The 17,957-nt window shown below is 48.4% G+C and overlaps 1 protein-coding gene across 1 annotated transcript; it reads right to left on the bottom strand.

Annotated features, from left to right (window-relative positions):
• Positions 1-13,297: 13,297 nt before the first annotated feature.
• LOC112202413 (tubby-like F-box protein 7) lies at positions 13,298-17,431 on the bottom strand. The gene is made up of 4 exons (XM_024343427.2): positions 16,974-17,431; positions 16,084-16,171; positions 14,509-14,638; positions 13,298-14,060 (listed from the first exon to the last, which is right to left on the bottom strand). The coding sequence occupies exons 1-4, from the start codon at positions 17,322-17,324 to the stop codon at positions 13,520-13,522; spliced, it is 1,110 nt and encodes a 369-aa protein (XP_024199195.1). The 5' UTR covers positions 17,325-17,431; the 3' UTR covers positions 13,298-13,519.
• Positions 17,432-17,957: the final 526 nt, after the last annotated feature.

Below are 17,957 nucleotides of genomic sequence, written 5' to 3' on the forward strand. Positions count from 1 at the left end.
CCATCGACGGCGGGGCTCCAATCACCAACATGTCTCACAGGGCAAGAAAGCGTTACGCACGCGCCAATCACCCAAAGGAAGTCTGTAACATCCGCTACGAGAGATCCACCAAACTCCCAAAGTCTGGTTGGGAGCCCATCACCTTCTCAGAGGAGGAGGAGCGAGGAGTGCATCTACCCCATGACGACCCATTCCTGATCGATGCCATTCTCGACAGATGGTCAGTAGGAAGAATCTTGGTGGATAGCGGATCTGCTGTCAATGTCATATTCAGCGGTTGTTACAACAACCTTAAGCGGAACAAGAAACTACTACAAGACCATGAGCCGTTGCTTAGCTTCTCCGGCGATATCACTCAGCCGCTGGGCTCTGACTACATGCGGTTAACCATCGGCTCCAGTCCATGTATGGCGGAGGTACATACCGAATTTATAATTGTGGACTGTTTCAGTTCGTATAACGCCATCATAGGACGGCCGGCACTCAACAAGCTCAAATGCATCATCGCCGGATACATGCTTCTCATGAAGTTCCCCACACCCAACGGCACAGGCTGTGTCAGGGGAAGTCAGCAACTGGCACGAGAATGCTACTCTACCACCATTGCGCGGTCAACCCGCCGCCACGAAATCCTAACGGTAGGAAATCAGGCACCGCCACCAGATATCTTCGAGGATCCTAGGGATGAGGAGGAGAAATACGTAAGGAAGGAACCGGTCAATCCTGAAACATCGTTGAAGGTCATCAGCATCTCTGACGAGCACCCAGAGCGGACAGTCCGCATAGGAGCTCAGCTAGACCCAGAAGTAGCCGCAGAACTCACTCAATTCCTGCGGGACAACGCCGCCGTTTTCGCATGGTCATATGCGGACATGCCAGGTATCTCTCCCGAAATCATCACACACAAACTAACCATTAAGCCATCCTTCCATCCCATCAAGCAGAGGCGAAGGGCCTTCGACGAGGAGAAATACCGCGCCATAGGAGAAGAGGTCGCCAAACTCCAGGGCATTGGATTCATCCGCCAGGTAATCTATCCCCAATGGATCTCCAACCTGGTCATGGTCAAGAAGCCTAGCGGCAAGTGGCGGATGTGTGTCGACTTCAAAAATCTCAACAAGGCGTGCCCAAAGGACAGTTTCCCTCTCCCACGCATTGATCAGCTGGTTGACGCAACCGCCGGGCATGAACTCCTCAGCATGATGGACGCTTTCTCCGGCTACAATCAGATCAAGATGCATCCCAGCGATCAGGAGTGTACCACCTTCACCACCGACAAGGGCCTCTACTGCTACAATGTTATGCCTTTCGGTCTGAAGAACGCCGGAGCAACTTATCAGCGGCTGATGAATGCTATGTTCGCTGAACATTTGGGCAAGATAATCGAGGTCTACGTGGACGACATGTTGGTCAAGAGTGTAAAGGCCAGCGGACACGTGGCAAACCTCAAGATCATAGTTACCATCCTCCTGGCCTACGGCATGCGCCTCAACCCAGAAAAATGCTTCTTTGGCGTCACCGCCAGCAAATTTCTGGGTTATATCGTCAGTGAACGAGGCATCGAGGCTAACCCGGACAAGGTGCAGGCCATACTCGACCTGGCAGACCCTGAGTATAAGGTACACGTCCAATGCCTCCAAGGCAAGTTAACCGCCCTCTCTCGATTCATCTCCAGGCTCACTGACAGGTGTGCCCCATTCTTCAAACTCCTCAAAACAACTCACAAGAAAGTCATCAACTGGAACCCAGAATGTCAGGCGGCGTTTCGGGGCTTGAAGGATTATCTGGCGGCAGTCCCACTACTCTCTATCCCTGTGCAAGGAGAGACACTGTTCATATACCTAGCGGTATCGGTATCAGCGGTGAGTTGCGCCATTGTCCGGCGGGAGGGACAGGACGAGCTCCCAGTTTTCTACGCCGGCAGGGGCATGAACGGGGCAGAAACAAGGTATCCACCCTTAGAGCAGCTAGCTCTTGCACTCATCGTTGCCGCCAGGCGCCTCCGCCAGTATTTTCAAGCGCACACAATCCACGTGCTGACCAATCAACCACTGAGACAGGTAATGCAGAACCCTGAACATTCAGGGCGCCTCAGCAAGTGGGCCATCGAGCTCAGTGAATTTGACATAGACTACAAGCCAAGAACCGCCATGAAGGGTCAGGCGGTAGCGGACTTCATCGCCGAGCTCACTGAGCGCCAGCCCAGTCCCAGCACGGAGAATGAGCCCGGGACGGAAATGATCACCGCTAAGGAGCCAGCTCCCCTACAATCAGATTGGAACCTGCATGTGGACGCTCCGCCAGCGCCAAGGCCAGCGGCGCAGGAGTCATCCTCACAGGCCCTGGGGGGCTGAATGTGGAATACGCACTAAAATTCAACTTCAAAGCCTCCAACAACATGGCGGAATACGAAGCACTCATTGCCGGCCTACTCCTCGCCATCGATTCAGGGGCTGACAGCATCAACATCTTTAGTGATTCCCAGTTGGTCGTTAATCAGGTCAATGACAGCTTCCAGGCCAAGGACCAACAGTTAGCGGCATACTTGGGGTACGTTAAGACACTCCTCAAAAAATTCAAATTTCATAACATCACACAAATCCCCAGGGAAAAGAACGCCAAGGCTGATTCACTGGCAAGGCTAGCAACCGCCCAGCCACATCAGAGTCCAGCGGACACAAGAGTGGAATGTCTTGACAAGCCAAGTATCACAAAAACCCTGGCGGAGATCTTCAACATTGAGGTCAATACCAGCTGGATGGACGAAGTCATTGAGTACAAGCGCAACGGCACATTGCCGGACGACAAAGTTAAGGCGCGACAACTCCAGCGGAGGGCAACCCGCTACAACATCCAGAACGGCAAGCTGTACCGCCAGGGATTCACCCATCCCAACCTCCGCTGCCTAACCCCAGAGGAGGGAAAGGTCGTTCTGGCAGCAATTCATAGCGGAGAATGCGGAAACCATTCAGGCGCCAGATCCTTAGCCAATCGCACAATGCGACAAGGCTATTTTTGGCCTACTCTCGGCGACGATGCCCGCCAGGTAGCAAGATCATGCCACAAGTGCCAACAATTTGCTGACATCCCGCATGCACCGGCGGAACCACTATCGGTCATCGTCGCCCCATGGATCCACTCAACTTGGGGCCTGGATCTGATGGGAAAATTTCAAACCGCCAAGGGCCAGTTCAAGTACATTATAGTGGCTATCGACTACGACAGCAAGTGGATAGAGGCGGAACCACTAACAGCAATAACTACCGCCAAGGTAATTCACTTCCTCTGGAAGAACATCTACTGCCGTTACGGTGTCCCACACACGATAATCACCGACAATGGCACACAATTCAACAACAAGGAGCTCATCTCTTTCACCGCCAACTTGGGTACTAAGATGAGTTTTGCATCTGTCGCCCACCCCCAGACCAACGGTCAGGTCGAAGCAGCAAACAAGATAATCAAAAGGCTGCTGAAGAAAAAACTCGACAAAGCAAAGGGTCTATGGGCGGAGAAACTCCCGGAAGTTCTATGGGCCATCAGAACAACCCCAACTTCCGCAACAGGTGAAACTCCCTTCTGCATGATGTTCGGAACGGAGGCTGTCCTGCCCATTGAGGTCTCTCAACCTACCGCCAGAGTCGAGGGCTACAGCCCAGAGACCAACACTGACGGCATCAACCTGGACAAGGACCTCCTGGAGGAAAAGCGACACAGGGCCCACCTATGCAACCTGCAAAACAAGCAGCGGGTATCGCGTTTCTACAACGCCAGAGTCAAGGCCCGAAACCTCCAACTGGGGGACTGGGTAATGAAGGAAGTCATTCCACCGCCAACAAAGCTTCGCCCAACTTGGGAAGGTCCATACAAAATTGTGGAAGTCGTTAGCCCAGGCACCTTCTACTTAATGGACAAGGACGGCGTCACAACGACCCACCCTTGGAATATCGAACACCTTCGGTATTATTACAAATAGTCATGCCGCTACCCAAGAGCATCTTGACTTAGCTAAATTTTTGTTCAATATTTAGCTAAGGGAGGCTACCCAACGGGTACTACCCCTCTTTTGTAAACGCTGATCAGTCGGCTATCAATGAAACGAGGAATTATTCAAACCATTGTTACCAAGTCTAGCACTGAGGGCAACTGGCAACGCCAGGAATCGTCAGCGGACCACGTCCGCTACGTGGTGCACTTGGACCAATTTTAATTCCTTTAATGTTTCATTGCTTGGCAAAAGAAAAATCTCTACGTCAAAACTCTAGCGGTACAAACACATCATGACAAACGTCAAACTCTGAAATTTCATTTCAGGGCTGGGACTCCCCACCCAAAATAGTTCATTATTACAGTAAAAAAAAAAAAAACCTATGGAAGTCTCAGCTGGCTTCAGCGGTTGTCTTCGGCTTCTCCGGTTTCAACTGGCGGCGGCACGACCGATCGGCTCGCCTGATCGGACCCTCGAGCTGTCGGGCTGGGAGTCTCCATTGTACCATCCGCCCGGGTGTGTGCCTCCAGAAATCCGGCACGTGACACCTCCGACGGGGTCTGCTGGGGAGTCTGCCGGGACCTTTCCGGCGGATGGGAGCCACTTTCCCCGCTGCCCGAATGGGTACCTGCCGCAGTGGGAGGCACGACTTCTGTCTCCGGCGGGACACCCTCGACCACCGGCACGTCGGGCTGTGACGCCTTTACAAAGTCAATGGCGCCCTTCCGCGTCAACATGTCTATATTTGCCCGGGCCCCAGACTTCGCCGCTTCGGTCAATGTCTTTTTATACTCCGCCGACATCTTGAACGCTTCAACGGCGGCGGCTGCAGAAGAACTCTGTTCATTTTTCAGGCGGTTGACCTCCCCGTCCAGCCGCTGCATCTCACCCAGTCTGGCGGCAGACTCCCGCTGCACAATAATGAGCTTCTTATCTTTAGCGGCTATCCGCTCCTGCAGCAATGCGATCTCCTGCTCCAACTGGGAGACGCGTTCATTCCTCTCCAGGTCCCGCCTTATGGCCGCATTAAGCTTGCCGCGGGCGTCCGCATAGTCACACTCCGCCTTGGCCAGCCCCTGCTCGGCCTCCGCCAATCTCTCCTTGGCCTCCGCCAGCTCCCTCTGGAGACCTCCGATCTCCCCCCTGAGCTCTTCCTCAATCCGGGGCTGCTTAGACGCCGCCTCGAACATATCATGTAACCCCGCAGATATTTGACCAAACGCCGAGCTGAAGGGCGATTGGTCAATTGTCGTCGGGCGCGATATGCCCGCCAGACCCCCGAACCCCAGCCGCTCGCACAAATGGAAAAGGAACGCCCGCTCCCCTTCTGTCATGAATGGCGCATACTCGGCAAAGGAGTCCAGATCACTGACGGCTGCTGCCTCCCCCTCCGCCACTGCACCCTTCGACGCAGCTTGTCGAGCCTTCTTTTGTTGGCGGACTCCGATCACCACCTCTTCTTCCTCTTCCTCGACGGGGGAGTCAGGCTGCCGGCGTTTTTTCTCCAACGCCCGTTGTGTCCCAGCAGCGGTCCTCGTCACCCGCACCGGCGGCTCACCCCGGGACTCGGTGGCAGTCCCCGTCGGCTGCACCGTCTTCTTTTGAGGACCGCGCCGGGTGGTAGGCATCCGCTCCCGCGGCCTTGTACCAACATTCCCCCTCTCCCCGCCACCCACTTGGGTGTCCGCCTGCACTACCGGCAGGCCATCCTCACCCAGATGGGAGTGGTGCGGCATCGGCAGCTCCACCGCAACCTCAGACTGGCTCAGCACCAGCGTCTCCGGGTTCACCACCGTCTGCTGGGCCGCCAGCCCCTCGGCATACATAGCCTCCAGAAAATTTTCTATCTCGGCACGATCCATTGCTTTTTCGAAAGCGTCGCGACTAGATTTGTTACCGGGCGGGGTTTCTGAAAAGAAAAACACAAACACCCGTCAGTCCGGATCAAAAAAAAAAAAAAAAAAAAAAAAAAAAATGATGAGGTGTGGCGGGGTGGCTCTCACCAATAGAGCGAGTTAGCCCCAGGTCGACCAGCAATTCCCAACCGGTCAGAAGACGGAAGTCAAGCAAATTGCGGTTCCGCCAGCAGCCGCGGATCCTCGCCACGCGACACTCCTCTTCGCGCGTCAGAATATACCTTAGTCCCGCTGCACAAACACAATAATCATTAGCAAAAACCGCAGGTTTGCAAAAGTTTGAAACCGCCAGTTAGTTTTAGCGGAAACCAGTTGCCAACCTCGGATGGGCTGGAATTCCGACTTAGTCTTAAACGTCGGCCCCTCCACATTCGACCTAGTATGGTACTCCCAGCCATCTGTGGCGACGCAGAAGGTCCCCCGCCAGTAGGACATTGAGTCCCTTAGATTCTCAATCAACTTGGGCGCTCCCTGGCGGCGGCTTAGGTTCACGCACCCTCTGCAACCTCGGCGCTTCACATACACTAGCTCGTAGAAGTGAAGCACTTCCGCCACGGTAGGCCCCTCGCACCCCGACAAGCGCCACAGGGAGTTCATCGCCAACAGCAACCGCCACATGTTGGGACAGATCTGCCCAAAGGCAAGACCAAACTCGCACACAAGAATTTGGAGATTGGGCACTAGCGGGAATGTCACTCCTTGGCGGAATATGGCCTCGTGCACGGCAGCACATCCCGCTGGGAGCATCGAGGCCTTCTCATCCGCTGTCGGGGGGCGCAGCTTCACCGAGCCCGGCAACCGGAACGTCCGCTTCATCCGGTTTACAGCGGCGGCATCCATCCGCCCACCTGCCTCGTCGACGGCGGTGCCATCTGAGAGGTACCACGCCGACTCGACATTTTGGCCCGGCGCTTCCCCTTCGCCAGCGGAGCCGCTAGCAGCACTATTGCTCGCCAAGCGCTCGTCGCGCCTAGCGTCCAGAGAGCGTGCTAGACGCCAGATAATCCTTCTGCCGCCAGATAATCCTTCAAGCGTCCATCAAGCAATGGATCGTGCCGGTGGTCGAGGGGCTAACTAGGGTCCAACTCACCCGCCCTAGAGCTCTCTGGACGCGAGCCACGATCCATAGCTATTTCCCAGGGGATGGTCCGAAGTGGCTCAACTTCAAGCGGTTCTGGCAGTGAGGTTCCTGCATGGGCAGACGGACGCAACGAGTCAATAAAGGTCATATCCGCCACGCTGAACGACACGTCAGACCCGGAATCCTCACTGCTCGAAATATCTATGACGTTGGCCATCCCAAACCCTAAAACCCACATCAGTTAGCACAAATACAGATCTAACCTACTCTCACATCAGATATAGCCAAAGATGCCAAGAACAACTACCCACAAAAATACCAAAACAAAAACAACCGCACGCTCAACCCAGATTAGACCGTCTAGCAAAACCCAAAACCCCAACTTTCTGTCAAACACCGTAACCTCCCTCAAATCTCTCCCTACACCCTCCGAAAACAGCACAGAGGCAATATCATACCATTAACAGAAATACCAAAACCCAGAAACCACCATTGCAGATTCAATGAAACAGGAAGAGGATCCGAAATACCAACCTCACGTCGAAGACCTTGGAGTGCAGTTCGTCTTCACTAACAGATTTCGTCCTCTCCAGTCCGACTACTCCACGCAAACCCGGGGATCTCCTTCGCAATTCGCAGGCGAACAAGGCTCGAAGCAGGCAACTCAGATTTGAAGATTTTCCAGAAATGTCGAAACTCGCTCAGTTCCCCCCTTTTTATGTCAACATCAAATAATCCTGAGCCGTCCGCTACAAAACTACATCACGTACCAACCGTACACGTGTCCCACGTCTTCATTAACTCCCTGGATTAACCGAGGCGTCGCCTCGGTTACGAGATCCATCATTACTCGCATTAATGACGAGAAGACGGCTAGGCTTAGGAGGCAAGCCTCCAGACGCTAACCCTCTCAGAGTTAGCCACGTGTCCACCGTCATCATTCTTTGGCTTCCAAGGGAAGTCACCACCTGACAAGCAAACCCCCCAACCATGGCAAGTCTCCGCTGAGCGGAAACCCCGCCAGCGGATCCTCACTTGTCATCTCCCTAGTGACGGAGTCTCCGCTGAGCGGAAACCCCGCCAGCGGATCCTCACTTGTCATCTCCCTAGTGACGGAGTCTCCGCTGAGCGAAACCCCGCCAGCGGATCCTCACTTGTCATCTCCCAAGTGACGGAGTCTCCGCTGAGCGAAACCCCGCCAGCGGATCCTCACTTACATCTCCCAAGTGACGGAGTCTCCGCTGAGCGAAACCCCGCCAGCGGATCCTCACTTGTCATCTTCCAAGTGACGGAGTCTCCGCTGAGCGAAACCCCGCCAGCGGATCCTCACTTGCATCTCCCAAGTGACGGAGTCTCCGCTGAGCGAAACCCCGCCAGCGGATCCTCACTTGTCATCTTCCAAGTGACGGAGTCTCCGCTGAGCGAAACCCCGCCAGCGGATCCTCACTTGCATCTCCCAAGTGACGGAGTCTCCGCTGAGCGAAACCCCGCCAGCGGATCCTCACTTGTCATCTTCCAAGTGACGGAGTCTCCGCTGAGCGAAACCCCGCCAGCGGATCCTCACTTGCATCTCCCAAGTGACGGAGTCTCCGCTGAGCGAAACCCCGCCAGCGGATCCTCACTTGTCATCTTCCAAGTGACGGAGTCTCCGCTGAGCGAAACCCCGCCGGCGGAGCTTCTCTCCTCATTTGGTAAACGGGGCGTCCTCCGCTACACAGCGCACCGCTGGCTGACCCCATTTCTCATCTGACAAGCTGCGTACTTTATTCAGCGCAGCACCGCTCAATAAAATACCAAGCACGTCTACTTGACGCTGCTTCCTGCTACATCTAGCGGGGGGACTTCCGCCAGCGGCGGATCCCGAGGCCACGCCTCTCTGACAACGCCGCCACGCGGAGTTACGGTCAGAATGTCCCTACGGGACACGGGGACTAGTCAACAGTCTACGACAGCCCTGATCAGGTACGTTGACCCCCGTCACCTGGGTGCTAAGATTGGGCTCGCAACCCAACACCCTCTGCTCCGTGCAGCGCTGCTCCGTGCAGCTCCCCCTCAACAAACAATAACAACGACCATCCGGAGGTCCATCTTAGCCGGGGAGTGGGGGACTCCCTGGGGGCCTAGCAGGGGCCCACCCGAAAGGGCACAAAGCGTTTGCTCAGTAAATCCATGGTTGACAACGCACTGACGCTAATTATGCTTCTGCAAAGTCTAGCGGGAGAAACGCTTCAAACCGCCGATCAACTCCCCAACCAAGATTGCCCTCCTTGACTGGGGATTTGGGGGACTTGTACATGCATGTCCATTTGCAAGCATAATTAGCTATAATGAGCCACGCTCATGGTACCACCAGGGGTACCAACGCCCACCATATGGGTGACTGGCGTAAAGACAGTTAGCCGGGTTACCGCCTGAGTCCCGGATCAACCCCAAAGCACCGCCGACGCGCCGCCACGCGCCGTGTCAAGATGGCATCAGAAGCTACTGAAACTGGGAACTGAAGCACCATCAGTCCCACATCGAAAACAAGGAGAAGATCATCCTCTTCCTCACCTATAAAAGGTCCTCTCCTCTCTCCTCATTTATTACGCATTCAATACTTACCTACTGTTACTTTGTCAACATAAATACATTGACTAACTTAGGCATCGGAGAGTTGAAGACCGCCCGGCGCGGTCTCCCTCTGACGCCCATTGTATTTTATTTGACAGGTAACGGGAACCACTCACAACAAAGGTATCGATCCGCCTGCCGGATCAGCGGTAACTAGGGTCCAGCTACCGCTAGACTTTTAGACATCAACAGGTGAAATGACTACAAACATGGAAGCCGCAAATGAACAATACTCATATTTATTCACAGGTGAAATGACTACCAAAGTTGACGCCGCAAATGAACAACACTGATATTCCCACTTGACAGTAGTAGCATTACAACTCCAAGCATGTCAAGCAACATGCTGCCTGTGCTTAATGCTTATTATTACAAGATCAGGGGATATAAGTGCACAAAGGAAAGATTGTCTTCACAATTCGATAATGCGGAAATGATGAACCATTCTGTGTCTACACCATAACTATGTCTCAACCAAATCTAAAAGGGCTGCTGCTGAACAAAAGCGTTACAATTAGCACGTACCATCACACATGTTGCTGGCTGCTTCTGTAAGATTTGACTGCTGCAACCAACAACTCATTACCAACTATGAGTTTCGCTCTTTGAAGCAGCTGAGGTCTGGTTATCTTCTTGGCCTTCAAATCATTGAGGCTTTTGGTAAGCAAGGCCATCTTTTGAGGAGATAGGGACCTTTCGAACACGGGCATCAGAGCAGGGAAATATATTGAAGAATTTGGCACCTTCAAAAGATCTCTAATATCACTAGCAGTGTTACTCCTCTGCTGAGTACTTGGTGTCACCAATTTGAGAGCTGAAGCCAACACCTTGTCATCAACTATGAGCTTAAATTTTCGATCCAACTCATCTCCACTAATCTTCTTTGCCCTGAAATCCATGATCAATCTACCAAGTATTTTCATCTGTGAAGGAGGCAAGAACCTTGCCAGCGCAGCCATCACAAGAGGTCCGCGGTGTAAACCAGAACTTGTCTGAGCAGGTTTCATCAATTTCATGGCTGAAGCCATAACCTTTTTATCAACTATGGGTCTCACTTGTCGACTCACCTCAGCCAGGCTAATCTTCTTTGCCAAGAAATCGTCGCGCGATTTGGCAACTATAGCCATTTCCGAAGCAGGTAACAACAACGGCAGCACTTTCATCAAATGTGGCAAATTAACAGTTCCAGGAGCAGGAAAAGCACCAGAATTCCCCTGTCTAGGTGTCACCAATCTCATCGCAGAAGCCAGAACCTTCCCATCAACTTCTCGCTTCAACTTCCCATGCAGCTCAGCTAAAGTAATCTTCTTGTCCCAGTAATCATCACGCAATTGGCACAGCACAGCCATTTTCGAAGGAGGCAAGAACCTAGCGAGCACAGGCAACAGATCAAGGAAGCTAATAGTCTTCTGAGGAGGAGCTGCATACTTCTCTAAGCAACCAGGAGCCTTGAAGCTGACAACATAAGCAGGACAGATATGCGAGTTCATCAAATTACTCCACACAATATACTTCCTAGGGGTCACCAGACTATCCACACCAGAATCAAACTCACTCGAACGGGGCCGAATTTGATCCGACCCATTAGGCATCAACTCACTCTTCCCCAGTATAACCCGGCACATCAGCACATGCCTCATCCCATCTTCATCAACACCAGAACCCACCGCAGCATCCAAAGCGAATTTCACCGGAACCAATTGTATTCTACCACCAACCTTTTCATTCTTAGCACTAAATCCATGAACCAAAATCTCAGCAATCTCATCCTTCGATCCGCCGTACCAACCATACTTGATATTCGGATTCCCGCCGCATTTCCGAGCCACCGCCTCCGTGAAAACCCGAAACGAATCGAACCTCGCCCGCCGTGTCAGACCAGAACTCGAATTCTTATGCACAGCCACCACTCTGGTTTCTCCGCCGGCGGGTCCCATACCGGAGACGAAGCTCTTCGTAATAGTCTCACGCTCCAGGCCCTCCACTCGAACAGTAATTTCGTTTTCAGTGAAAGCCCCAAACGGATCGGAAACCGGCGACTCAGATTCGCAATCGGACTGGGAATCCTGATCGATTTCGATTTCTTCAGAAGAAGAGGAATTCGATTCGGAGCGGACGGTATCGCAATCGGAACAGGAATCTTGAGTTTCGGTGTTCTGGAGAGTCATCGGGACCTCATCGGCGTCGATCTGGATGTGGTCCATGTGTAATCGACGAGGATCGATTATGGGAAACACTGGAGGATTTGGGAATCGACGAGAATCGATTTTCAAACAGAGAGGGAAAAAAAGATTGGAGATTTGGGTAATCGACGAGAATCGATTTTTAAACAGAGAGGGAAAAAAAAAAGATTGGGAGATCTGGGTAAATCGACGAGAATCGATTTTTAAACAGAGAGGGAAAAAAAGATTAGGAGATTTGGATAAGAGCCGTTGTGGGACGCGGTTTTTATAGGAAGCGCAGGCGGTGGAGCGAAGGAACAGAAAGCGTGTTGACTGTTGATGGAGGCGGTGGGTTTTTTTTTCCTAGAGGGATTCGGATTGTGAGTTGGTGGTTGAATTACGAAACGGCCCCGGGATGTGTCAGTTGTTGGAAAGTTGGAGGGGTATTGTAGGGATTTTAAAATTCGCTGAGGGTCCCACATTTTGTTTTTTTTTGTTATCCCTACTTGGACAAGGAAGAAAAGCAGGGCAAGATTGGGATTTACGCTATGGTGGGTGTGTTTTTTTTCCTAGAGGGATTCGGATTGTGAGTTGGTGGTGGAATTACGAAACGGCCCCGGGATGTGTCCGTTGTTGGAAAGTTGGAGGGGTATTGTAGGGATTTTAAAATTCGCTGAGGGTCCCACATTTTGTTTTTGTTTTCCCTACTTGGACAAGGAAGAAAAGCAGGGCAAGATTGGGATTTACGCTGTGTTATAGTCCTTGAATAAAACTTTTTCTTTTCTACCTTTTCAAGTTGCAACTAGGTTTCCTTTTTGCTTTTGTTTTTTTTGTAGTCCTTGAAGAAAACCTTTTCTTTTGCACCTTTTCAAGTTGCAACTAGGTTTCCTTTTTTTCTGTTTTTTTTCTTTTTCTTTTTTATTATTTTTGTAAATATGGTTTTCCTTCCCTTATTTCGACAGTTCAACAAATCGGAGGAAACCCTTGAACGAAAACTCATGCCAAAGTGTTTTTGTTCAGTCATGTCAAATTGTGTAAAGATTTCAACGAGTATTGAATTTTATATTGTGTTAAGCAGTTGTAATCAACCGTCAGTTTCAACAAGCATGTTTGAATAGCTGGGCTGCTTAAGAAGAGTGTTTTACTACCAACTCTTTTGTACTTCCATGTGGGCTCCTATTTTGGTTTCTCTCAATTGCAAAACTATACTGTTTGAATTTAGATTTAGGACATGAGTGTTAGATTTAGTGACTTCTTTAAGCATAATACAATTGAATACGGGCTTACGCGACCAAAGATGTTCCTACGAGTAGATGGATGTTAATTTGTAGAGCTTGTCTTCTGGATTCTAACAAGCTGACATTGATTCGTTGGGACTGAAAGAATTGCCTCCATATACCATGTGTGTGTCTGTTTTAGCAGAAAGATACTGAGTTGTTCATTAAGGACAATTTTCTCTCAAATACTTGAATTTCCAATACGATTCTTATGAGAGATCAGAATTTAGTCTCAATTTCGAAGCATGAAGAAAGATCTCTAAAAAGTTATGATATTAAAATTGTTTAGTGATCATTCGAAAGAACCATATACATTATAAGCACCCGATGGCATAATCTTATACAAAAGCACCATTTACATTATAAGCAACCCAATAGTATCCATTGAATTCTCTTATGTAGAGTGGAGCACATTAGTGGAGATATCCAATCGCACCAGCTTGTTAAATAAAAGTAACATAAACAGAATGAACAAAATTATCTCACTCACACGCCAGTTTCGTGCCAAAGCTAGTAAGGCAGATAGCAAAAGCCTGAAAAGCTGACAAGGGGTGCCTAAAATCCATGGTAAATGTATCATCACCCACTTTGCCAAACTGGAGAACCGTTTCGTCATCTCCTTTCGGATCCAATGCTACAACCAACTGAAAGTTCTTCACTGATGCTACTGTGACCCGACCATGGAAATTCAAACACCAGCACTGTAACTGATCATGCCATCTTGGAGCTTTATTCCTCAAGACTGTGTTATGACCACTGCCATAATCTGGTTTCTTCATCTCAGAGTTTCCACTTCCACCTGAGGCTGGGCAATTTAGTGGGCAAATCATCCTCCTTGGACCTCTAGATTTTAGAAGGTTGAATCTGTAAGACACCTGTCCAACTTCAAAGTTGCCTGCTGGAACTTGGGGACTTATTTGCTTGCTTGCAAAACGGCGGCTGGACCTTCTGCTTGCAGGCTTTGCACCACTATGTGGTGGCTGACTATCATAAATTGTAAAATTCGTACCCAGAAAATCCGAGCTGCAAAAGTCAAATAAAATTGCAGATAAGAAAATAATTGAAAACTCACACCATTCTTGTAATGCAATGGATTTTTTTTTTTTTCGGTCTGTGTAATGCAATGGATCTTAACACAACAGTAATTGGCTGTAGGGACAAAAAAAACTTTCAGGAATTAGTTTTCAATGTGAAGTAAAATGGTATTTCACAAACTAGCTCTCTGAATAAAACAAACAAGAATCGTTCTTTGTGAAGCTACCTCGGCACAGAACTCAAACCTATAACTTGTAACCAAAAAACATATGGTCGTCCTCAACATATGAAGATAAGCTGAATCAAAAGACACTTTCATGTTTTATCATCAAATAAAAACTAGATCTGATATGCAGCGCACAAACAACTTTATCAAACCAGAGAAACTACATTGCATGGAACCTCCACCTTAACTCTCTTCACTAGAATCCCTTACCTTAATTTTCCCACATAGGCATTGCTTCCTTGAGAGATGTCTTCAGCATCAAGTGATATTATGTACTCAGTGTGTGACCCACGCCTGTATCTCCGTGCTGCTAACAGAAACTTTCCCTTATCCGTGAATGCTGCGAATAGGAGAAAAAGAAAAAAAAAATCAACAATTAGGATCCGAGCTGTCAACAATTAGAACCCTTGTGTATGGTCCCTAATGTCTACATAACAAAACTAGTACCATAGCAATAACTTCAAAAACATAGTAAAAAGATAGTTCAACATTGCAGACGATTTACCAAACTATGTATCTTTAAGCATCCACTGATTTCCCTTCAAAAATTTCGCTTCTCCAGTCAAATGACAATATTTGACATATTCTTCTTTCTAACCACCCAAGCGACCGAAAATCAAAAGAGAGAAGATACTTTAATATCCCTGTCGTTGGAAGCGTACTTAAAAAGAAGGGTAGAATGGAGATCCCCAAGTCCAAACCAAAATTAGTTGCTACATGCAATGAATGAGAAACTGAAACCTATTCATCACACCACAGATCAATTAAATGTAAAATTTGTGTTCCAATCCACTATGATTTTCTACTATACCTACAAACTTCAGCTGCAATAATATGATAATAGTCCAAGTTACAATTACTAGCAATGACAGAACTTCTGCAGTCAACCATCACTTCCATATATGGCAATACTCAGTGCCAAGGCAAAGGGTCTGAGACTGCTAGGGAGCATAAAACCTGTGGAGCAACACATCACCATCCAGGGATTTTCCTACTCAGCAAAGTATGTTTGCTAAACCACTCTTTTCCATTATATCAACAATCGCAGCATAGCCAGAGAGGCACAAATCCAAGGCCTTGGCACCGAATATGCTTCTTGATGGAAATGGATTCAATCTTGTGTGGGAGAAAGAAACAGAGAGGTTGAAGCCGCTTGCATATAATTCCAACCAAGACACACACTACCACCTCTACAGGTAGGAGAAGGAATTCATTACATCTAAAGGGATGAAAATTTTCAACATCTACGACGCAATCATCACATATCACTGTTCACTCAGTCAGTACATGACAGAGTGCTTGGAAAGTTGTAATTTAGGCATTATGCTAAGAAGGTAAAAGTTCTTAATAATTGTCTGAATGCATTTGATTGATTCCATAAAGCTGTCTTGCAGGGCACACAAAGACACCAGCATACATCTCCACTCAAGTCATTTATTCACCAGGAGCAATTAACCGTGGAGGGTACTTGCTAGCACTTTAGGGATATCTAAAGATAAGAGAGATGCCAATTGAGTCCAAAACTATTTAAGACCAAGAAACTAAATAGTGCCTTTATGACAATTATGGAATTTCCCAGATCCTGCGAGTCAAGTCAACTGAGAATTCAAACACCAGTAACAAGTCTTTCTTTCCATCCTCTTATAAAAGTCAACTTAAAAGGTCTGACAAAGAAAAAGTCCCCCTTTTGACTTTTGTTTCTGTGACCAATATTAAAACAGCTTCTGAAGACTACGAGAAGTCATTACTGTAAAAAAAAAAAAACAGGAAAAAATAAATACTCACATGGGGTAAGAGCAAGATAAAGGTAAAACGTTGAGGTCTTCTTGTTTCGTTTTATTAGACATTGATGCGGGAAATCAGATGGTCCTGGCTGCAAGACTCACAACACAGTTCAACGATCAATTCATTACTAACCAATAAATTGAATGAATCAGTGAACGCAAAAAACCAGCAATCAGAAGCAACTTAATTTTTGGAACCTCGCTCTTCATACTTTTCTTCCGTAGAAGTAAGTTGATCATGCTTCATTCATTTTATACAGCAATAATAACAATAACCCAGCATCCAACAGCAATTAGATTTAATTTACAACACCGGAGAAGGTAATTTGTGTATGGGGAATTCCATATAATAACTGCTAGCCAAGACAAAAGATTCAAACAACTGAATGATATGTTTAACAACTTCCTAGATTTTTATGGCAAGCACATGTATTGCTTTAAAATTCCACAGTTCATTTACCAGAGCCAGATATGATCTCCAAATCACCAAATTAGCAAAACAGCAGCAAAATGGGTGAAACGGTTGAGCTGATCTCACAAAATAACATTATAGAGTATTTTATACTTTTCAGAAATACACATACTTCAAAAGTTAGTCCGCTAACACACTCTGATTACAGATCAACTCCATTTTGAGCTCTCGACATACTTCAAGTTTCAAAATTTTGAAACATTTTCCCTATTCCCGGAATCCCTGATCATATAATTACCCTACCATGACAAATTGATAAAGTATCATAACAGAAAAAAAGTACCACAAATTACAAATCTGGCAACAAAAATAACAAATTCTTCATACAAGCACAATAGATCTCCTAAAACTAATCCAAATCCTTGTGTAACCTAAAATTGTAAACAGTAGATCAACAAATCCTAAAGTGATGAATTCACCTGCTTAAGGCAAGAAGGGAAGGTAATTCTGCCATTGGCGGAAGGCGTTCTCACGATCTCCTTGGTAATATCCCTCCACCGCTTGCAGACACAGGCGCAGGCGACGACGTTTTGGCGGTGAGGCCACTTGTCCTCGCTGTCCTCCACTCGCTGTATGATCTCGCCCAGGAGCTCCGGCAGCAAAGTCGACCACGACGACGCCGTCGACTCCACACTATCCGAGACCCGGTCCAACTCGGCCGAGTCGTGCACGACTCGCCGGTCGCCGCCGCCGCCGCGGGCCTGGCTGCCGTTGAATTCTCGGAAGGATTTGGAGAATTTCCGAGAGAGAAAAGATTTCCTCAGAGACATGGCTTTTGGATTTTGGGGCTCCGATTTTTGGGATTTTAGGGTTTCGACGATCTCATTGCTTGTGCTTTTGTATTGGAGAGAGAGAGAGGTGTGAGGTTGATGATGAAAATATTTGAGAAAATCACATAAATAATTAGTGATAAAGGGACCGCGCTGTGACGGGTGATGGTCCAGATACGGAATGGTTACTTGACGCGTGGACGTATTGAAAGGTTGGTGTGTTGGACCGGCGTGTGAGGTTAGTGAATCTATGAAGCTGCTTTGGTATTTCCTTTAGTACGACTCAGTCTTCGAATTCGAAGATCTTGGGAGGAAGGAAGGACTGTAACGAAGTAACGGCCTGGTATTTACAGTGTCTACTTTTTACCTCTACTGAGCCCAGACTTTACTACGAGTTAACTTTTTTGTTTTTGTTTTTATACTTGAAGAAAAGAAAAAATTTGTTTTAGCAGACGAGGTAGATCTACAACTATGCTACCCAAGATATAAATTGATTGATACTTACATATTGTAAAGTTCACTTGGAATAAGTACAAGAATGGAGCAATTATTCTTATGCATTTACTACAGAATATAGGTATTGGATTAAGTGTTGGTTCCAAGACTCAATTCCTGTAGAACTCGGAATTTAGG

The sequence above is a fragment of the Rosa chinensis genome, chromosome 5, assembly GCF_002994745.2.
Source record: "Rosa chinensis cultivar Old Blush chromosome 5, RchiOBHm-V2, whole genome shotgun sequence".
Taxonomy (NCBI): Eukaryota; Viridiplantae; Streptophyta; class Magnoliopsida; order Rosales; family Rosaceae; genus Rosa; species Rosa chinensis.